This window comes from Gallus gallus, chromosome 15, assembly GCF_016699485.2.
Source record: "Gallus gallus isolate bGalGal1 chromosome 15, bGalGal1.mat.broiler.GRCg7b, whole genome shotgun sequence".
In the NCBI taxonomy this organism is placed as follows: Eukaryota; Metazoa; Chordata; class Aves; order Galliformes; family Phasianidae; genus Gallus; species Gallus gallus.
The window spans coordinates 8,037,089-8,059,464 of NC_052546.1; the positions used below are offsets into that span (position 1 = coordinate 8,037,089).

Consider the following 22,376-nt stretch of genomic DNA (forward strand, 5'->3'; position numbering starts at 1 on the left):
GCACACAGTCAAAGCAAAAAGTGCTGGTACCATCATGATGATACCAAAACATTCTGTTCTTCGGTGGGGATCAGAGAAAAGATAGGAAATGGAAATGGGGCAGTGAAGAGAAGGTGGGAGAGAAGATGCCTGGGTGGAGGGAGACGCCTTGCACAAATCACTGGGAAGCACAGGTTCAAGGAGACATGTTTGGAGAAACCATGCAATATCCTGAGGTCCTCGTCTGGGCCACCTGTATGGCTGCTACCTTGAGTCAGCACTCCTTGGCTTTCCCCAGGGCCCTGGAAGGACAGAGGCAGCTGGCTGTATGCCATGTGCCTGCCCACAAGTGATACGCATTCAGACCCAGCCCTGACAGCATGCATCAGAAAACCTTGCTCTAGTTCTTTTTATAAGCATGGCCTGAAATCAGGTGTCTTTAGACTGATTAAGCAAAAGTAAACAGTGGTTACATTTTAATTGATCTAGCTGGTTGCATTTTAATTGAAGCATCTAACAAGGTAGTTATTTATTACTGAATTGACATACCTTCATTAACATAAAGAATATATACCACTTGCTTACGTCAGTTTTCTAAGGAAGTGAAGTGCTGGGCACAAATGGATCTTGAAAAGTGATTCTCAGAAACTCATGGTGATTTAAAATCAAATCCCCAGGCACTGTAGGACTGACTGATTACCATCACACCAGAGAAACACTGCTCCTGCTGCTATCCTCAGAGTGCTCCTCTGCGTAATCTGCCTCTCAGGTCCCGCACAGCTCAGTCCCAACCTGCCCAGCCTGGATTCTTCCAGAAACTGAAGATTTGCAGGATGCCAGTTATGGGTACTGCCCAGTGCAGCCACTCAGCTTTCCCCTAAGCCGTTTGAATCTCTCGTAAAAGCCTTTTAACAGAAATGCACTGGAGACTGCCAGAGAAAGAGGCCAATTGAGAATTAGGGCTAAAAGTAAAGATTGAATTGATTTATGTTCCGATCAGGATTTAAAAGTGACGTTCAGCTTTCTGAGCACTTCACATGTTACAGGAACACAGACGAATTTCAGGCAACAAACCGGTAGCCTCAAAGCATCGACTGATCCCGTAAGTCAAGCATGAATGCACAAGCTTAGTCATGCTTAGTCAAGTTTCTGAGTAAGGCTTCAGACAGCTTTTCTGTGTTGAGGCTCGAGGTAACAGTCAGGAACTTTGCCGTTAATGCGATGACTAATTACCCAAACCATGTTTTGGGGAGTCCAAGCCAGTCCGCTCTAGTTTGTGCCAGCCTCTGGACTTTGGCTTTCACTAATGCCTCTTTATTGTCCTTTCCTTGTCTCCTACAGCTCTGTTGCTGGAGCTTCTCCGCCCAGCTGATCTGGCATGAATGCATAACTCATCAAAATGACTCGCAGTTTCATCAGTAACCAACACAACAGTTCAAAGCAAATAGCAAGAACTTCATGACAAACCAAAGAGAGTGTAAACACTGAAAGAGAATGAAATGACATGCTGAAATATTATCTCAGGCTCCTCTTTCTCTATATATAGCCTGACTTTTCCCAAAGTGTCCACAGAAACCATCAGGAAAGATCAGCCTGCAAGCTGAGATGACCACCTTTGCATGCAAGTTGGTATATGTTTCCTTTCTTCACCCCCAAATAGAATTTTTGCAATACAGACATTTTTCTTTCTGCTATTCTAAAGGACTCATTGCATAAATTAAGTACAGAAAGTTAAATCAATCTGAATCAAACGCATTTAAAATAATAGTATGAAATCATAATCAAGAGATATCAAATAAGTTGCAAGGAAATATTTTTAAAAAGCAAAGAAAACTGGTTTTGAGAGCACTTCTATATTTAATGCCTGATGTATGACAAAGGCAAACCAAGGGAGTTCAGAGCAGAGCAGCAAAACAAGACTGCATGGTTTGACAGATGGAGGAGGATGGAAAGTGCTCCTCAATAAAGGGGATAGAAATACCAAGGCACCTAAGGAACCCGAGAAAAACCAAGTAATGGTGTTATAATACAGAACTGAGATAACAGTCAGAGATTTGCTGCAGATGCAAACTTTGTACTTAGAACAGGATTTACTGCTTTTTTTTTTGCTCATGGTGAGTCTCATGCTGATATGTGACATCTTTTGTAATCATGGAGCATGTGTCGAGTGCTAGAGACCACAATTCTCACTTCTTCCTAGTGCTTTGATAAGCACAAGATAAGTAGATAAGACTGTCATCATTTAGTATATGAATGTGCCAAATACCAAATGTATTCAGAACTAATTCCTCTGAAGCCAACAATGATGCGACGTGGATAAATTTGACGCTCATTGAAACAACGGCATTCATCTGATTAGAAATCAGCCTGTAAATGTTTGCCAGTTGTGGCTCAGCATTGCCTCTGAATACGATTTGTTCCAGAGATAAAAGTGCAGCACCATATCGTCATTGCTGTGCAGAAAGCACAAGAGAGCATGGGGAGTGGGAGGGATGGGGTATGCATGTAGCACAGCACTACACTGGGCTATTCTCAAACCTGTCAGATGTATTTCTAAAACAGAGTGAATAACTGTGAAACCAGGAATGCCCTCCAAACTCCAAATATTTATGTAGTGTCAGCCAAGCTACCGAGCAAAATATTCACTTAGGAGAGACAACAAATGGGAAAGGAGGAGGAGGAGGAACAAATAGAAGGAAAGTGTGCACATGATGCTTGCACGTTGTACCATGCTCCCACAGCTAGTGATTCTAAGCAGATTAAGTTGACAAAGCTGAAGACAGAAGCACTGAGGTGTAAAACCTGTTCTGGGACACAGCTACAAGTTTCCTTTCTCCTTTCTACAAATGTGTTACTGTCCTGTGCTTTAGCTGCTGTGGTCTTCCACTGCACTACCTTCAAGCATCCCCACGGGCAGAACAGGACATCTGGGGGCATGTCTGAACAGCTTTCTTTGCTGATTTCTCTTCCTGCCAGAAAATGAGCTACAATCTCTTCCTCCTGGCTTTTGTCCTGGGCATTGGTGGAACTTTCCAGTATGGGTTGCAGATCTCCATTATCAACTCTCCTGCCGAGGTAAGCACAGACAGCTCAGTGATTGAGCTCCCAGCATGGATTTCAATGTCCTCATGCATTCCTGCCTCTATCTGTAATCACTAAGTTCTTTCCTTACACACTCAAAACTAGACTTTTTGTGGTTGCCTGATTCTCAGAGCAGCTGCCATTGCTCTTGTATTTCATTGTTTCTAACTTCTGTCTGATGCCACAAAATTGGAAAAGGGGAGGATAAGGGTTATCTATAGCCAGGCATTTTTCCATTACTGACTTGGATTGTTCACAAGAAACTCTCCTGTTCACGAGGTTCCTGGAGTCCTTTGTTCCAGGTCCTTGGCTATGCACAGCAGTTCTGTGTGAACGCCTGTAAGGCAAAACAGGACAGGGAAGGAGTGGAGCTCTGGAGCTCAGGTCAGCACTGATACCTGCAGCTGATAAAGGAGAGGTGTTTGTCAGCTCAAATAGTGCTGAGGAAATTGAGCTCATAGTGTCACCACACTGGGAACCCTTATCCTGAAAGAGGACACTGTGAGATTATCAACAGTAGGTTAGAGAGACCCCAGAATAATAATACACATCAGGAGACAAATCCTGACCTCACTGAAGGCAATTTAAGTCAAACCTAGACTTTATCCAAAGCAGCAGGAAGGATGCAGAAAGTAAACAAGAGGAACAAGTGGGAATGAAGCGGAAAACTGTAACAAATCATCCTCTAGCATGTGAACAGAAGACCATCTTGCCCTTCTCTTAGTGGCATTCGCTGTTGATATCTAGTATCAGTACTTACTATGATTTATTACACCATGTTTCTAAAACTGGACTCCATTTATGTTAGTGGCAAAATTCCTTCTTGTTTTACTGGGGTTTAGATTTCAGCCAAGGTATGGACAGAAGTGTATCAGACAAGACAAATAGGAAAGAGAAATTTTAAAAAGGTGCAATTATCAGAAAACAAGTTGATTGAGTCCATTGGTTTCTGTTTTTCTCTTAAAGTACATCAAGAGTTTCATACGTGAGACCTGGCTGAAGAGATACGGATCTTCTCCCAGTGAAGAGATAACTACTTTGATGTGGTCCTTTATTGTGTCCATTTACACCATTGGTGGGCTCCTGGGCTCCATGTGTGTCAAATACATGTCTGTTACATTTGGAAGGTAGGAATAATGATTGCATTAGTTTTCTGTTTACACACATACCTGTAAGCACAAGTGATCATGTCTTGGTGAAGACATATGTCTGTGTCTTCACTGCTTGTGAAGAGGTCCTGTGAGCAGCCCAGGGCCACTTCATATGAGAGATCATTGAAGAAACAGAATAGCAAAAACTGCCCATGATCAGAAGGATGTTCCTTGTTCCTGTTCCTTGCATCCTGTTCCTTGTAAATTCTAAAGCCAACCCAGACCAGAGAAATCACCTGGGGAGTACATGCCTTTTAAAAACGAATTTCACAGAATGCATCTCACAAAGCATGTTCTTCAAGGTAGATATTAGCTCCAACAGATTACACACAAGAAGTGCTGTAGGCATCAAAAGCTCCAACTAACGTTTCAGTTCAGGACATTTTCCAATTTCCCATTTACTTCACTGCAGCTGATCTCAGTCTTTAACCATTGTACAAGCTGCACCACTTCCATCTGGCCAGGAATGACACATGGACAGTATTTATGCTTATACCGATTTAAATTAATTCCAGGAAGAAGTCCATGCTGCTTGCCAACATCCCTGCTCTGTTGAGTGCAACTCTCATGGCACTCAGTCGGCTGTCTGGGTCCTTTGAGATGATCATCATTGGGAGATTATTTGCTGGAGTGTGTGCAGGTAAATTTGCATTCCTATATGTGGTGTTAAAAGCCTGGGAGAGCAGTGGCTGAGGGTCACAAGGTCTAACCTTGTGCCTGAGTACTGAGTGCTTTTTTTGCTAAATAAGAAAACACAAACATAATTAAATTAACTGTGTATGACAGGTCAATTTCTCATTCTTTTACGTTCATATCCAATCCATATGAAAAGTACTGAGTTGTCTGATGGTCATTTGTTGCTGAAGGTTTAGGTCTGAATATCCATATCATGTATGTGGGGGAGTGTGCCCCACAGAAGCTGCGTGGGGTGATTGCCATAACTGCTTCCACTGCCATTGCCGTGGGAAAGTTTGCAGGATTTGCTCTGGGTCTCAGGTAGGAGCTATTTCATTTCTTCTGTTATTAAAATTTATGCATATGTCAATTCATGTCTACAGATAAGCAAATCAACAACTTTTCTTAGGTGTGCTGAGGCGTGCAGCCAGACCAAATTGTCTCATCACAAATTCTCAGCTGAATGGAAAACAGAAATCATATAAATGGTTAAGACTGAAGAATGATGCTGCTTCCCAGCAAACACAGATGAAAATACAGACAATTTAATCCTTCTGTTTCAGAGAAGTTCTGGGAGTAGAAGCTCTGTGGCCCGTTCTTATGGCAGCAAATGCAATTCCTGCCCTCATTCAGCTGCTCACCCTCCCCTTCTTCCCAGACTCTCCCCGCTACCTGCTCATTGACAAAAAGGACAAGGAAGGCTGCATCAAAGGTAAGGAAACAGGGCACAAAGCATTTGTGCTCTTAGCAGTCAGAGCCTGGAAACTGTGCCTTCTGGCTCTGTGTAACGAATGGATGCTCTGTCCATATCTGTGAGCATTCCAGGTCTTCAGTGACCCTAATGGCAGCTGCTAACATAAACAGAGAAACAGTCATTATGGCTCTTTGGGGTGTGAAGAGAGAGAACTCTTTGGCTGTAGACTTATTTTTAATCATAGAAATTGTTTTTCCTTATCTCTGCTTTGGTGTGTGCAGTAGAACTGTACCTTTAGCAAGAGGGAATTTGGGGAAGGACTGATAAAAATTTAAGCCTATCCTATATGGAAATACTGTAAACATCTGCTGGTCAATGGTGAGGTCGTGATTGAGATTTATAGGTAAAAATAGATAGGAATGAATTGGATTTGGGTATAAGCTGAACCCAGATCTCTAGGAAGTTCAGACAAGCAAAGAGCCGGATGCTTTAATAAGACAGGCAGGAAGTAATCCTCTGCATTAATGTGTGTCGGTGAGCGTGGGCCCAGAGTCATCTTCTCCTCCTCCTCTCCCTGCAGCTGTGAAGCAGCTCTGGGGGGATGGTGACCACATGGCCGAAGTGGATGACATGATTGCAGAGCAAGAAGCCATCCGTGGGGAGAAATCTAAGAGTGTTTGTGACCTTGTTCGTGACAAATCCGTCCGTTGGCAGTTCATCACTCTCTTTCTTGTCTCCTCATGCATGCAGTTAATTGGAGTCAATGTGGTACATGTGCTACTTTTCTCTGCTTACAAACTCACTGTTTACAGTTTCTTGGCAAGAAGTGTTCTGCAATGAGTAAAATGCTAATTGGAGCAGTGCTAAAATGCTAAAATGGAATTTCTTATGTGTTAGGAGTACTTACATTCAGAAAAAATGGTGACTATCAGGATCACTGCAAAGGTTTAAAGATGATACACAATGTTCATTTAAACCAATTGCTTAGTAAGTACCATCAGTATTTGTATGTGCTCCGTGTCCTGCACATGAGACACTACAACTTATGAAAGATGCTGGATGGAATTACAACTTGTAACATGAGACAAAAGCTAATGCTAAAAGTAGGAAGAAAAAGGTTAGTCTATCTTTGTTACTGAGTTAGAAGCAGAGCTGCTGGTAAAAGTTCATCTGCACAAATGAGCAGATGAGCAAATGAGCAAAAAACCACTAAGGAGTAGTTGCTAAAATCAAGAACATTTTCTCTTTACTTAAGCCCTAATTAGTTGTTATCTGCCAAAAAAGGCAGAAGCTAGTGTACACATGATCACGTGGGTGCAAACTTCACACATTTCTATTCTTTCCAGGTTTACTTTTATGCATACAATGTCTTCTTAAAAGTTGGACTCTCCCCTTCCCAAACCCGCTACGTCTCCCTGGGAGTTGGGATCACCGAGATCCTCACCACAGCTCTGTGTGTAAGTGGATCTTCAGCAGAATTTCATTCTGCTGCAGTGCCTGTTTCATTTCAACCTTTAGAAACTACTGCAAATGGAGATCCAGGAATCAGCCCCCTTCAGCAAACCAACAGGAGTACTTTGCACTGATCACACACCACCATCTCACCTGCCAGTAGGACAAGTAGGGGGCACTTCCTAGGGCCAGCTCCCTGCAGATCCCCTGCCTGGCTGCTGAAGGCAGCTGCTGAGCAGCTTGTCCACTCCTGTGAGACCTGTCCTGAGTGCTGACAGCAGATGCTCCTGTTTGCAGGGCTTCCTGGTGGACCGTGCTGGGAGGAAGGCACTGCTATGGAAATCCCACACTGCTATGGCCTTGGCGTTAGGACTTCTCACCATCACACTTGCTCTACAGGTAAGACCTCGCTTATGCATCTGAGCCAAGTGACACATCTTCATGTTCTGTTACATGGAAGACATCAGAACTATTTCCCTTCCCACAAATAACTTTTTAGCTGAAGTAGAAGTATTTTTTGCAGCTAACCATCATACTAACAGTGGTCTGTTTCCAGTCACGTACATGCAGATTAAAGTCAATAGCTTTCTACAAGTATGATCACTGCCAACACTGTCTCCTTGTGAAGTGTGTGGAAGTTGAGAACATAGATTATGTGATACTATGTAGTAATGAAGATTGACCCTGTTTCTAATAGACCTGGATTAATGAAATTTTTATTTCTGATTTGATTTTTGTTTCCCATCATAGGATTCTTTCTCCTGGATACCATATTGCTCTGCTGCACTCATTTTTATCTTCATCATGAGCTTCGGTCTTGGGCCAGGTTAGTGTTTTATACTGGAATGTTTTCATATACCTTGGCTTCCTCACAGCAGCTCTAAGGTGAGGCATAGCTGTCATACAGCATGAATCTCTGCTCTTCAGAGAGGGGTAGATGCTCCCAGTCCTAGAGCACGCCATACTATGGTAGGAGTTAGAGCTTCCTTTCATATCGCATTCCTACTTCTCTTTCTCCTGAAGAACCAAGCAGCATTTCAAACATGCCTAGGTCAGGTAAAACCATCAACTTCTACAGCCATATGAAGTGTGAGTTACAGAAACATCTAGCAAAATTTCTAATTTTTTTTCTTTTTTCTCCAACATTTTTTCAGCTGGAGTATTATGCCCCCTGCCCACAGAAATATTTATTCAGTCATACAGACCAGCTGCTTATGCTTTTAATGGTGCTTCAAACTGGATTCAGCTCTTCTTTCTTGGACTTTTGTTCCCTTTCATTGTGGTAAGCAAAGCAAGTTGTTCTGAAATTTTCAGTTTGGAGGTTAGATTTTACTTGAACCCAGAGATTACTTCCCTTTTCCAGCTCTTTGTGCAGTAGACAATCAGGATTAACCATAGCTTGGATGGCCTCTTGCTTTTTACCCAGGAGTGTAATGAAAGTGTAGTAAGACCACAAAATGCTGCTAACTGTACACAGAGTAACACTGGAAAACATGGAAAGGGCAGCAGGGACACCAACACAGTCAGAAATCATCTGAATGTCAGGAGGGGATCCCTTCCTTTCCCTCCTTGCCCTGTAGATGCATCTCCTTGGGTTAATGTGAAAATGGATCCACCTGTGCTTCTCCCAGAGATCTCACCCAGTGCTGAGAAGTAGCAAGGAAACTGAAGCCTGTGCAGTCTGGAAACTGTGCAAGGAGGGGCAGAGCTAACACATATTGTGTTGGGAAGGATGGAGCAGAAAGGAAAAGTGACTGAAACGCAGCTCAGCACCTCTCTGAATTGTCAAATAGTGAAATTCAACATCTGCTGATGATACAGCTTCCCTCCTTGCAACAGGAACAGAGAATTAGCTAACTTTAACCCCCAGTGCTGGTCCAAAAGTGGCAGCAAGCAAGATTTACATCAGCTAAGTCCCTGGCCAAGTGTTTCAGTGAATACAAAAATAGGATCACCATATAAGAGAAAGATATCTAGATCAATTTCTATGAACTTATTTTCTCTCTTTCTTTTCCCACAGGAAGGCCTTGGTAGTTTTTGTTTCATCATTTTCCTGGCATACTGTCTGTCCATGGCTATCTTTGTCTACCTGGTAGTGCCAGAGACCAAAGGAAAGACCATGCTGCAGATCATGGAGGAGTTCAACCGCCTGAACTACCGAGGAAAGAAGGGACAGGAAGCCCTACAGCAGAATAACTGCTCATTGACAACTGTTACTAGACTTTAGTAACAAACTCTCCACTCCATATTCTGTTATTTTATTACTGTTGTGACCAGAAGCCTCACTAAACAAAAGAGATTCTATTGCTCCTAGACAGTACAAATGTGTATTAAAAGTAGTGGCCTGCTGTGCAGGATGAACTTGGTGGTTCCCTCCAACTGCCGAAATATGAACTGAATTAAATGCTCAGCACAAAAGGAAGGAAGGAAGGAAGGAAGGAAGGAAGGAAGGAAGGAAGGAAGGAAGGAAGGAAGGAAGGAAGGAAGGAAGGAAGGAAGGAAGGAAGGAAGGAAGGAAGGAAGGAAGGAAGGAAGGAAGGAAGGAAGGAAGGAGGGAGGGAGGGAGGGAGGGAGGGAGGGAGGGAGGGAGGGAGGAAGGAGGGAAGGAGGGAGGGAGGAAGGAGGGAAGGAGGGAGGGAGGAAGGGAGGAAGGGAGGAAGAGAAAGATGTGGAGTAAAGAAAGAATATCCTCACTCTCTGCAAGTTAGCATCTGTGTAAACTGAAAACACAGGATCAGCTATTTTTCCTATCAAAACCAGGACTCCAGTATTGATGGACAGTGTGAGTGTGGAAGGCTCAGACATACAGCATACTTGTGAAAAGGAAGAAAATGAAGACAGAGTCTTTCACATCAAAATTACTTGCTACTTTTTAGAAGGTGGTGCTGCTGAGCTTTCCAAGAGAAAAGCTTCAATCCAGACAAAGTGTTTTGCTCTTTGAACTACTGGAGGAAGAGTACCGTTCCTGTCAGCAGACGTAATTGCTACGCAGTGTTTCCCCATCTTACAATTAGACTTGAGAGCAAGCATGCAGTACTGGGTCAACTAGGACTTTCTTGAGCTGCTTGTGACCAGGTTTCTGTGAGCTGCAGGATGGTTTTAACCTTTTTGTTTTACTTTTTGGAGGGAAATCATCCCTACACCTGAAGGAGAAAAGTGTAAAGGAGTAAAAGAAATGTTAGAGAAGCATCCAAGCACAACCTGCCATCTCTAGCCAAACTTCTTATTTTGCAATCACGTACATTATTTAGATTTCTGAGATTCTTCTACTTGGACATACAAGGATAGACCACCACTGAAAGAAAGCACAACCAAAGAAAGCAGAACTGCAGGAAAGCCTAAGTAGGCTAATCCACTGTGGGCAGATTCTCCTACACCATTAGCAATGACGTTGGAGCACGCCTTCAGCTTGGAGTTGTTTCATGTCATAGAGAAGTTTCAGTGGGATTCAGTTCCCATGTCTCTGGTACTGATGAAACAAAGAGTGGTGCCTCTGCTAGAGAGCCCAACCTGTGTCTGAGCGTTTATTCCTCAGCTTTACTGGTTTGCAGTGAGGAATGTTTTTGTGTCATAAAAGAGACTAAAAACTCATTCCCTCATATGCATCTTTCTATAGCATGATCTTGCTCACCATGCCTGACTTTTTCCCTTCTTCCCCCCTACTAGAAAGTACTGTCTGTAAGAGGGGAAGCATGGTTAATCATTAATGCTGCCTTAAACTAGCATGTATGGTGAATAAAGGTTAAATGAGTACTTGTGAATCAGCAGTGTATCCATTTGATTTCTAGGATCACAGAAGTGTATCAAGTCTGGAACAAGCACTAATCTTAGGTGAAAAGGCTCATTCCTTCCTCTTCCATAGGAAAATGAATAGGAACTATGGTAGACATTGAAGTCTTGCTTTTTCCATGTTAAAGCACTGAACGAAAGTGAGGGGACAGATAGAAACGACAGTTGCATAAGTATTCTGGGAGAAATACAGACAGTGAGAGGAAGAACATCAAGGCTCTGCTGGGGACAGTTAGTTCAACCAGATACTATAATCTGGCCACAAACAGGGTGTTTTAAACCTCCTCCAGAAAGTTCCAGCCACATGTGCCTCTCCTTCCAGCAGTCAAGCCTCGCACCCTCAGCTCAAAGAACAAATCCCCGTTTCCCCTCAGATTCATACAGGTTCATGTGTTCCCTCCCCATGACTTCACTCTTCAGTGCCTGAACTCTGGCATCTGCCTCTGTCACATTTGCTGTTAGTCTGATAGAATCCTCCTGGGAGGGAAAGGGACCTGCAAGGGACAGTACAGCATGAAAAGGTCTGGAAACTGAGATACAACATCCAAATTTGACAGGAATTATAAGGAAAATAAAGTGTGAAAAACAGCAAAAGAAAGCAGTAACAATTTCAAAAGCAGCTTTTAGTGTGCCCTGGCAGGAAGGGCACTGCACTGTTTGGGTATCTAATTAAACTTTTCTGCCACCAGACTTGACTGCAAAAGTTTACAGGAGCTCAGAAAGGAACTCTATGGCTACATGGAAGGAATAAACATAAAGTCACCATCCTGACCACAAAGTCCCAGTGCTGTTCATTGCTGAAGCCTGGGAGATGCATGGGTAAAGACTCACTGCACGCATGTCCAGATCTTGTGCATCTGCCTATAAATGCTGTCTGTGACTGTCAGACCTGGGATACTCTGCTGGGTACAGTCCTGGTGTGATGCTAGGAAGTAGATCTGCATCCCCCGTAGCAGGAGATAGGAGAGGCCAGGGGGCAGCTGTGCCATCTGACTGCACTTCTCTGTGGCAGCAAAAATCTTTGGCTGAAGGAGGGCAGCGTGAATGTGACTGGAGTTGGAGAGTAAGAATTTGTAAGAAGCAAGAGAAAATCTAAATAAAGACAGAGAGTTCTGCAGTAATAATGGAAGAGAAGGATGGATTCTGGGGTTTTACAAGTGAGAACATTTGAGGAGTCTGTGCTAAGAGGTGAAGGAACAAAATGCATAACTACAGCTGATGTGGAAGTAATGAAGATTTCATGATGTGGAAAGAAGAATTCAGCTTAAATTCTTCCAGTGTACTGATGTGCTAGAAGACTCCCAGGCAGAAGGTGTGGAGACACAGAGTGATGGGGATGTCAGTGTAACACAGCAGGCTCGGTGCTGCTGAGCTGCCAGTCACTGTCAGGGCAAAAGCAAACTTTGGGATGGATGCAGCCCTTCCACCATGCTCCTGAGCAAAACTCCTGTCTCCTTTAAAGCCACAGCCTCCCCTTCCCACCTCCCCTCAAGGCAATACCACTGCATTGCTAAATGTGGAGCTGTATTTAGTGTAGTACAAAATGTATGCAGAAGCCTGAAAGAAGTCTTTTGTTCAAAACAATTTTTTCAAGGTGAAGAGTACTTCTTAAAATCAACTCCCAAACCAGAACAGAATGAGTTCCCTGTTTTGACCATGCACCAGGCCATGTCCACTGTTACAAATCAGAAATAGAGAGGTTTCTGTGTAGTTTTGGAAACAGCAAGACTACCTGGCTGTCAGCGAGGACCAAGGCTCCTCCTCCATGCCAATATTCAAATCCTTTATGTCCTGCACTGGGAAGTTGTTCAAATCACTTCTACTGATTGAAAATCTTACAGCATGCAGGAAACCAGGCAGCACGGCCCAGCTGCCATACTACGTGGCTTAACTTTGTAGTAGAGTGGAGAGGAGGAAATACCTGCCTAGAGAACCTGCTGCACTGAAGGTAAGACGCCAACACCTGATCCCCACCAAGCAGAAACCCACACTAGTTTTAGCAATGCAAGTAAAGGGGAGCACTCCCAATACAAAGATAAACATTTACTAATGTTGTAATCAGCGTGACATATCTGAGTCTTGGAATTATTAAACCAGCAAGAAGAGACCCTGGCCAGTGATGGAGGAGGACATAATTCACTAGAAGCCACGTAGTTAGAATTTAACTTCTGCGCTACGATCCCAACTTGTTATAATCTAAGCATAGGAAACATATCACTCATCCGACAGACTTGACAAGGGCTCCCAGAGCAGGCAGGTATTCAAGGGGAAATGGCTGGTTCTCTCTCAGAGCTGGTGAGTATCCAACATCTTGTCTTCTAGCCCAGTCACTGACAGCAACAGAATCTTTGAAGATTACAGCATAGGGAAGCAAGCAGTAACAGAAAAGAACAGAGCACATGCTGGGAACAACACTGACTCAGCAATAATACTGACTCCACAGCATGTGCAGAAAATGTATTGCAAATACAAAAGAGAGGTTTAAGAGAGGACTTGGAAACTAGGAAAGAGGAAAACAGGGAAAACAGTAATATAGAAAAGAAGAAAAAGAAAAAACATTTTACTCTACTGCCATGCGCTCTCAAAGACATTTGAGGATATTCATCTGCTTAAAGTATGACCTAATTAAATGTCTGAAAACATCCATGCTTGCAAAGAGTGCTCTAAAATTCAGTGTACATCATGGGCAGCATAGGAGTCATTCAAGTAGGAGCTCTGAAAATGCAGATTCCTATGGGGTTAATATATATATATATATATATATATATATATATAATAAGAGTTTTAAGAGAACAAACTTGATCAATCCCAGGAAACAGGTGAACAAAGTGTCTGAGAATTAAAGGGAAAAAGGAATTCATGAAAGTTGTAGCATCTTACCATACAAAAGCAAACACAAGCTGTTGATAAAGGCTTTCATGGATTTATCACTTCTATTATTTTTATGATTAAAATTCTGTGGCTGGCAAAACTAAAGGAATTACAAACTGCATCTTTCCAGGCTGTTAATATTCAGGAAAGGATATTTTTTCTCTGCTTTTGTTTTTCTTTGGTTGGTTTTGTTTTTGTTTTGTGATGATGATGATGGTGATGATTAAGGCTTTCTAATCATAGAAATTGAAAGATGTAAGATCTCATGAATTAACTCGTGGTTCTGAAAGCCATGCTGGGGTCAGGAACTTTGGATGTCTTTCATCATCTTTGTCAGGTTCAATACCGGAAGCTGTTGTTAATGATCTTGGTGCTAGGAATTGGTGGAACCCACCTAGGTGGCTTTCAGCTGTCTGTGATCAATTATACTTCTCTGGTAAGCAAACCTTCCATGAATTCATTTTTGTAACTGGTCTTTTGTTGTTGTTATTGTTTTGTTTTGCTTTGGTTTTGGTTTCTGTAACTGGTTTTTGTTTGTTTGTTTGTGTTTATATTTTGAAGATGCTCTAAATATCCTCTTACGTGTTACTATATGAGTTTATTCCCAGCCCCTTCCCAACCTTTACTGACCAGTATCAAAGAACAAACAAAGTAAGTATAAGTGTTAGGAGCTGTACTGCAAAGACAGCTTCCCATTAGGTGTTAGAAAGGCTGAGAAAGTTGGAAAACATGCAGAATACCTGCTGTGATCTGTGGTTGAATGGAGGGACTATGGAAAATAAAGCAGCAGCTATTTTCAGCATCAGTACAGTAACCCCTTCCCCTCCTTAGCAGACTCCGTTGCTCACACTGCTAATGACCAAGCAGCTGCTTACAGCCAACATGTGAACAGGCAGTAACCTGTATTTTAATGGATTTGTGGCTAATATTCATACTAATCTGCAAACAAAAGCCCTGTATCCTTGATTTTAGTAATAACTATTAATCTATTTTTTTTTTTAAGTTGTAAACATAAAGAAGAACCACTGTGATTAGTGTCTTAGGAATAAAAACTTTTTTTCTGTCCCAGTACATTCAGAAGTTTATCAATGAAACCTGGCTGGAGCGATATGGTTCAGCGCTGCATCAGGAGACTCTCACATTATTCTGGTCCTTCATTGTGTCTATATACTGCATAGGGGGGGTGATAGGGTGTCTGTGCAGTGGGTACCTGGCTGCAAAATATGGAAAGTAAGTATATTTCCCAACAATTCACTAATGCTGTCACAAGGGAAGCAATTAAACCTCACTCACCTAACACAGAGATTGTAAGAATTTTCACTGCCCCCTCTTGGTGCAGTGTTAGCTCTGCTCAGCACATGTAACTATATCTGGGAACACTAGAGAGATGAGAACATGCGACTGTTTCGGATTCCATTTTCACCAGTTTTTCTGCCATACAATTCCAATATTTTTGCTGAAATGTCTTTACTGAGCAATAATGCCCTAGGGAGCCTGACAACACTTTGATCACAGCTCTTATAAAAACATGCAGGTTCATTCATCTGTAAGAACAGTCACAGTTTCATCAAAGGCAAGCAGAAGTCTGTCAAACCACATTCAGAACCATCTTTTTGAGTGTGACCATAAAGGACAAAGCCAAAACTCTCTAGGGGAAGGTGGACAGTGAATCTAGGTCTCCATAAAGCTGGATTTGCCTTGTTTAGGTGACAACTGCAGAGTTCAGGATAGGAGTCTGACCCAAAGGAAAGAAGTGAAGAAGACCATTCCTTATCAGTCTCTGCCTTGCAGGAATTTCTTTCAGTCTCATAGTGTGTTTGCGTGATACCAGCATAGAAAAGTGAAGCCTAACTTCTCCCTTTCTACCCTCTTGGGATGACTTCATGCCTTCTCATAATCAGATATTGTTGCCCAAGAAGAAATGGGTTTTAAAGTGATCATGGCTTAGTCTGTAAATCCAGACAAGAAGAGGCAGAAATTAGTTAAGAATAAAGAAGAAAATAGGGATCATACCAACATGTTATTTGCTGTTGTAGGAAGAAATGTCTGCTCATCAATGATGTGGTCCTAATAATAGCCACATTGAACACCGGCTTCAGTAGGAGAGCCAAATCCTTTGAGATGATCCTGATTGGGCGCTTCCTCGAGGGCATCTGTGCTGGTAGGACTCCCCACTACTCCATGTTAATGTGAATTCTTAGGGGTGGATACAGAAATCTTCCTGCTAGGAGTACCCAGGCATTCACAGTAACCCCAGTGGAACAAGGAACAGATTGGGAAAAGGTAAGAAGATCACATCTCACGTTGAGGCAGCAGTCTGCTCAAGCCTCTTGTAAAGTGCAGCGTGTTCACTGGGCAGGGACATGATAACAGTGACCTGTCCTTTGCCTTCAAGAGCTCTTACTGAGAAAGATATCAGATGGGTTAGCTAAGTAGGGTGTACATTTTCACAGTACTTACTGTGGAGCAGGTGAAATGAAAAGGGACTCTCTCTTGTTTTCTGTAGCTTCAGTTCTCCTTTGTCTTCTTTTTAGGAGTATGTATGAATGCCCATGTTCAGTATGCAGGAGAGATCTCACCTAAGAAGTTGCGTGGCTTTGTAAATGTGACCTCCTCTGTGTTTCTTGCACTAGGAAAAGCTGTAGCAAGAGTTCTTGGATTACGGTACTTGTGCTGCTCCTTCTGGTCCTATTTTCTATTAGTCTTCTGTGCGGCAGGAAAGTCCAGTCCTAGAAACAGACACACACAGAAGGTGGGGTTGTACTTCACTTAACTTTTGCTGTCAAAAAGGAAACGTCTGCCCCATGCCAGTCACTGAGGTTCCCTTGTCAGTCACTGAGGAGAGGAACACATTTCTCTTGAGGAAGGATTAAATCCATCTTTGAAGGTGCAGTCTCTCTGCTGAAGTTAATAAGAACAAATTATATATATATATCTTCAAGCTTAACAGTCCCGAGACGTGAGAGCTCTGCTGATTTCTTGATATCCTCAAGCAGAATTACTGTATTTGTTCAGAGATCTGTTGTGAGAATATTCAAACTCCACTGATGTTTAGAAAAAAACCCTCAAATTATGAGAAAAATCTCAGTCTTGCAGTAGAACTAAGATATCAGAATTTTTTCCTTTCCCTAGTCTAAATATATTTTATTTCAATTTATTCTTTACAGTTATACGTATATATAGTTTGCCAGTCTAGGATCCAGAAAATACCAAACTAGTTTAAAAAGTAATTCTACTGGACTATAAATCCACTCTTGTATGCCTTCACAGAGATCTTTTAGGAACCGAAGACATGTGGAATGTGCTGTTGTCCTTTTCTGGGTTTGTGGCATTGATCCAACTGCTCTTTTTGCCCTTCTTTCCTGAGTCTCCTCCATATCTCTTTCTGCAAAAAGGAGACAAGGATGGTTGCTTGAAAGGTAAGGTAAAATTTTAGATCCCTGATCTGCTAGATTGTAACTCCTGGGAAATGGAATTGAATAGAGGTAATTGGTTTTTCTACTGGACAGCTACAGATTTCCTCATCAGATATGATAAAAGATCTTGCAAAGATCATAGCATAGAATTATATTGCTCCAGAAAAAGAGGATTTGTCAGAATTATTTAAGATCTATCCTCATATAGTACAGAAGTTGAAAGCCATTTTCCAGGAGAGTCTCAGCAGGTTCCAGTAACGTTCCAGTTCTTTTCTCAATGACTGATGAATCAAGGCATGGACTCAACTGTAAGTGATCAGTACATCAGATGATGGAAGAATATGCTTCATTCTGTCCCTTCTGTAGCCATGAAGCAACTCTGGGGAGAAGAGAATTGTCGCACAGAATTTGATGACATGGTGAAGGAAAAGGCTGTAACAAAAGGCACCAAAATAATGAATGTCCTAGAGATGCTGAAAGAACCATCTGTGCATCCACAGCTGTGTACCATGCTCCTGCTTCTACTGAGTCTACAGCTCTGTGGCCTGAGTGCAGTTGAGTATAGCCTATATCCAACCAAATCACTGTGATTCCAACTTGTCACTTTCCTCTGGATCTGTGTAACACACAGAGCTTGCCTCTGTCTGTGAAGCTCTGTTGTATCACTACCAGTATTCTTCATACCTTTAAGGGAACTCCCAGCCTGGGAATACAAAAGATCCAGTTCAGCAGAAATTCCTGCGACAGTGTTGTTGCTTTCATTCTCCTGGTTATATCTCCAAATATTCTGTAGGAGAAACAGTTATAAATACAGATTCATTTTCTTTGACCTTTACAGTAGCAGATGAGCTATTGCCATTCAGCTTTCATTCCATTTCATAATGAAGATTTATCCATTAAGATATTTCCTATCAGTCGTTCATGCGTATAAGGTGGCTGAGCCCAGTACAGCCCAAGCTAATAGGCATTCCCCAACGTGTCAGTTCTATTACTTGCCTGTGTAAGATGTACTTAAGACTGTGATATTGCTGGACTGTGACATTGCTGGACTCTCTGTTGATTGTGCTACCTGGCAGTGTGGGCAGAGAACTTATTTCTGTCCACTGTTGATAGGGGAAAGGTGCTCAGACCAGCAGGTGCTTTGCAGCTGAGCACCTTCTTCTGAATAATTGCAAAAAGGCCACAGATTAAACTATTACATCACCTCCAATAAGCCCCAGTATTATACTATTGCTATTGTAGTGATGACAAATCTAGGTCTAAGTGATGCAGGATGAGAACATACCACATCCATAAAATGCTTCTTATTTCCCAGATCACTTTCTACACATTGGAAATTTTTCAGACAGCCAACCTCCATGAAAGCATAATCCCATATGTAGCTCTAGGAGTTGCAGTCTCTGAGCTCATCTCCATCATCTTCTGTGTAAGTCAGATTGTGCTGGGACTTTAAGACTGATTTGGGTCCATTCTTCCTCATGTGATTTAAGTCCATACTTCCTTACTTCCTTATCTTCACTTGGTGATTTTTCCTGTGGCACCACATAAATCTGTAAAGTGGTTGTTAAGTGTCTCTGCCAAATTTCTTCCCATCTCTTACATATCCCTTCCCATCTTCAGTCTTCATAATTTCTTATAAAAATCCTTCCCTTATTCATACAAATATAAATAAAATATCATTCAAAGATAAATATGCATGCCTACTTCCATTCACTGATATATCTAATTATTTATTTGAATGGAATCATAACATGCTTCCATTGATTACAGTGTTTATTAAAAAGTTGCTGCAATGTTTGGGCAGCAAGGGTAATTCATGGCTTTAGAGAGACCAGTAGGAATTCCATAAAGTAACTAACTTGCTACTAACATGATTTGTGTTTTCTTAAGTAAAGAGAACTGAAGAAGAATGTCTAAGCTGTTAGAAGGCTCACAGCTAGATTTGGCCATGTCCCCAGTGATATATGGTTGTGTTTTTTTTGCTTCTCAGAGCTCCATTATTGATCGTTTTGGACGCCGGATACTCCTGTGGGGTGGTTATTTGTTGATGGCACTGGTACTGGTGTTGCTTGAAACAAGCCTTCTACTGAGTGTAAGCAAATGTCTCTCTAGGGGTGGACCTGCATCAGAAATCTTTGTGCAGGACAGCACATAGTCAGCCTTAGTTCTGACGTCCAAAAGAGCAGGTCAGAATATCTTCTGAACACAAACTTACAGCCCCTCTTGCAAGGCCTATATCTCTGTCATGTCTTGTATTTCATCTTTAATCAATCTTTCAAACAGCCAGTGAAAAATATATTGTAAAACCATTGGTCAGGTATAGCTTTCCTCCAGTTCTCTGTCTGCCTGATCTCTCCGAGCCTCTCTTGTGTCATTTTGCTGCCCCTTAAATCCCTAGATAACATCTCTGTTGTTGCCTTTCCCAGTTTCTATCCCCTGCAGCCTGTGACAGAAGCAGTGTGTACTTCCTACCACTACCAGTTTCCAGCCTTGAGGCACACAGTCCAGCTGCACACACACAGTGCAGCTCTCTGGCTACTCCCAAGCTGGGTGGTGGAAAGGAGTGAGGAACCCAGTGACACAGCTCTGATATTGCCAGCGTTTAGCACTGCATTTCAACCTTTGTCTCAGCCCACAAACTATTAACTCCTCTCTGTTTCACACATATCTTCTGATTCACAAGTTTTAAACATTTCTCTGAAGCTGTCTAATTGAATAAGACAATTAGGTTGAATCAGTTACACTTTTCCCCATGCTATAACTAGCTTGGAATTCATTTCTTATTTTTCAGAGCAGGGTACAGTCCAACTCACTTCCGTAGGTATGACACTGCAGGCTACTTTTGGCCTTCTGCTGCATTCAGTACAGAAATATAAGTAGTTCTAGTGAGAATCTGTTCCTCAGCACTGTGGGCTTTTTCATCAACATCTCTTTTCCAGTATGTTTGGATCAGCTGTGCTACAGCTCTGAAACTGTCATTTCTCATCCCTCCCTCTGCCTTTGTGTAGGATCGGTTCCTCTGGATGCGTTACTGCAATGTTATTCTTATCTTTTTATTCATCATTGCCTATGGAATAGGACCAGGTGAGTATAACAATATAAGCAGCAACAGCAAAACTTAGACCACGGGGGTACACACAGGCCATGGAAAATATCTTTGTAAATCAGCAGCTTAGTTTGGACTGAAATGGAGGACTCCCAATTTATGATTAAGAGAAGGTGAATTCTGATAGAGGTGGTTGTGCTGCCTAGATTCATGTCATCTCACAGTAGTCTGACTTTACTGGGGCAGTTTTTGATGAGTTACAACAATTTACTCACTTTGAGGAGAGTAGTTAACCTAATCTCCACAAAACACACAACAGTGTTTCTTATTGCTTTTTATGTTGTTTTTTTTTCCCCAGCTGGAGCTGTTTCATCTGTCATGAATGAAATCTTCACCCTCTCAGCACGGTCCTCTGCGTTTGTAATTGGTGGAATCATCATCTGGCTAGGCCTCGCTTTCACTGGAATGATTTTCCCCTTTGCTGTTGTATGTAATTTGTTACAAATTTCCTCTTCGACTCTCAATTTAAACTGTTTTTCTAGGCTGGTCTGGACAGGAAGTAAGATGAAATTCTTGTAGATGACCAAAGCTGTGAAGGCTTAATTACCAATGGCAAGTGGAGACCATTCGTATAAAAAACTTATCTGGAGTTCTGACAGCCTCTGCTGCCTTAAGAATAGACTGAAAAGATAAAATAAATGTATTCCTCATTTCTTAGGGACAAGCCAACAATTTGCAAGAATCTATAGGGGCAAGTGTTGCCAGGGAAGTCACTCATCTTACTCTACTTTTATCTCCAGATGACTCTTGGTCCTTTCTGCTTCCTCATCTTTATTGCTGTCCTGGTAGTTTCATCAGTTCTCATCTACCTGTTCGTCCCAGAAACAAAAGGGAAGTCAACCTTTGAAATTACAGAAGAATTCAAAACACGCAGATATAAGAAGAAAAGGCATCAGACTGTGGAGAATAACGTGACTGAAGAAAAGATATATTGCACCAAGCTCTGACCAGCCACCATAAGCAACTTCCACTGACAAAAAGCTCTGTCTCAAAATCAAACTGAGAGCTAAACCTTATCGTGGACTTTTCTCAATAAACTACAATCAAAAAAAGCAACCTACAGATAGCTTGTCATTAATCCAAGTATCCTATTTTTATTTATCTCTGCTTCTCACTGCCTCCTTCCTATAACAGTTCCATGGCAGGAAGACATTTGTAGCCACAGACACTTCCCAGGGCTGACGTGGACAGCTCTATGCAGTCAGAAGGATGCAGGCAGTGCTGAGAGCTAGAGGACAAGGGACTGGGAGCAAGGCAGGGAGTGAGACACTTTGAAGAGTACTGAGAGAGCAGGCACTCGGAAAATTCAGCCCACTTCATAAATAAGTAACTGCTCAAGACAAGAAGCAGAAGCTGTGGTAGTAAATATCTGCTTGCTCTGTATTGCATTAGGACACATTACACTCAACATCACATCAGCACATCAGCGTGCAGTACTACACTTTGCCACTGCTGCCCTCCAGGAGCTGTAAATCCTAGTGATTGCTGCTGCATTTAACCACTTCCCTCCCCAAACTCTTCTACCTTTATAAAAAACTACAGATTATTTTTCCATTTTCCATCACTGGTACAAATATATACCACATCTCCTGCTTAGGAGGACCATAAGTCCTGCCTTTCTGCAGCTTTACCATTCACAATGATTATCATTGTGCTGGAACTCTGAATCAGTGTTGAGCTTAGGGTGTTCTCTATTTAAAAATTTCCAATAATCTACTTCCTGTTTCTGAAGGAATGGCCAGAAAAGAAACTCTGATAGTAAAGCATGTTCCAGCAACTAAAACCTGATTTAGATTTTATATTCCACCTGTTTTCACTTCCTATATCAAAATAGAGAGTGTTCATGCTACCAAATCTTCTTATTTAGAGGGACCTCTCCCGTCAGTACATTGAAATATTTGATGTCTCTGTTTTTAATCCTGTGTAATTGCTGTAAAAAACATTAGTCAACAGAAATAATAAGAAGTTAACATTAATCTCAGCCTCAGACAGGTGACTGTTAAAGCAGAATTTGCAGGAAAGAAATGACAGAAAAATTCCTCAGTCTGACAGTTCTGTCTGCCTGGGATCAGCCACCCTTTCCATAGAGGATGGAAAACTCCTCTCAGAAGTGCTGAGTACAACAGCTGGCAGAATTGCCTGTCAATATTAAGCTGTCAGAA

The 22,376-nt window shown here is 42.0% G+C and overlaps 2 protein-coding genes across 2 annotated transcripts; both read left to right on the top strand.

The window, feature by feature from the left end:
• Positions 1-1,567: 1,567 nt before the first annotated feature.
• SLC2A11L1 (solute carrier family 2 member 11-like 1) lies at positions 1,568-9,476 on the top strand. The gene is made up of 12 exons (NM_001347710.2): positions 1,568-1,604; positions 2,956-3,054; positions 4,027-4,187; positions 4,727-4,851; positions 5,078-5,207; positions 5,450-5,598; positions 6,161-6,348; positions 6,927-7,037; positions 7,330-7,431; positions 7,783-7,858; positions 8,187-8,314; positions 9,053-9,476. Exons 1-12 carry the CDS (start codon positions 1,599-1,601, stop codon positions 9,257-9,259), a joined length of 1,482 nt encoding a protein of 493 aa, NP_001334639.2. The 5' UTR covers positions 1,568-1,598; the 3' UTR covers positions 9,260-9,476.
• Positions 9,477-13,041: 3,565 nt separating this feature from the next.
• Positions 13,042-21,270, top strand: LOC769554 (solute carrier family 2, facilitated glucose transporter member 11-like). Its single transcript, XM_001232845.6, has 12 exons — positions 13,042-13,116; positions 14,030-14,128; positions 14,762-14,922; positions 15,729-15,853; positions 16,227-16,356; positions 16,963-17,111; positions 17,475-17,662; positions 18,424-18,534; positions 19,099-19,200; positions 20,117-20,192; positions 20,513-20,640; positions 20,955-21,270. Exons 1-12 carry the CDS (start codon positions 13,093-13,095, stop codon positions 21,159-21,161), a joined length of 1,500 nt encoding a protein of 499 aa, XP_001232846.3. The 5' UTR covers positions 13,042-13,092; the 3' UTR covers positions 21,162-21,270.
• Positions 21,271-22,376: the final 1,106 nt, after the last annotated feature.

Bases quoted from the DNA above. Each gene is read 5' to 3' on its own strand.
- SLC2A11L1 (NM_001347710.2), top strand. The intron at 5,208-5,449 runs GTAGGAGCTATT...CTTCTGTTTCAG, and splicing joins GGATTTGCTCTGGGTCTCAG to AGAAGTTCTGGGAGTAGAAG. The intron at 7,038-7,329 runs GTAAGTGGATCT...TCCTGTTTGCAG, and splicing joins TCCTCACCACAGCTCTGTGT to GGCTTCCTGGTGGACCGTGC.
- LOC769554 (XM_001232845.6), top strand. From the start codon at position 13,093: ATGGCTGGTTCTCTCTCAGAGCTG. The intron at 13,117-14,029 runs GTGAGTATCCAA...CATCTTTGTCAG, and splicing joins CTGGTTCTCTCTCAGAGCTG to GTTCAATACCGGAAGCTGTT. The intron at 14,129-14,761 runs GTAAGCAAACCT...TTTCTGTCCCAG, and splicing joins TGATCAATTATACTTCTCTG to TACATTCAGAAGTTTATCAA.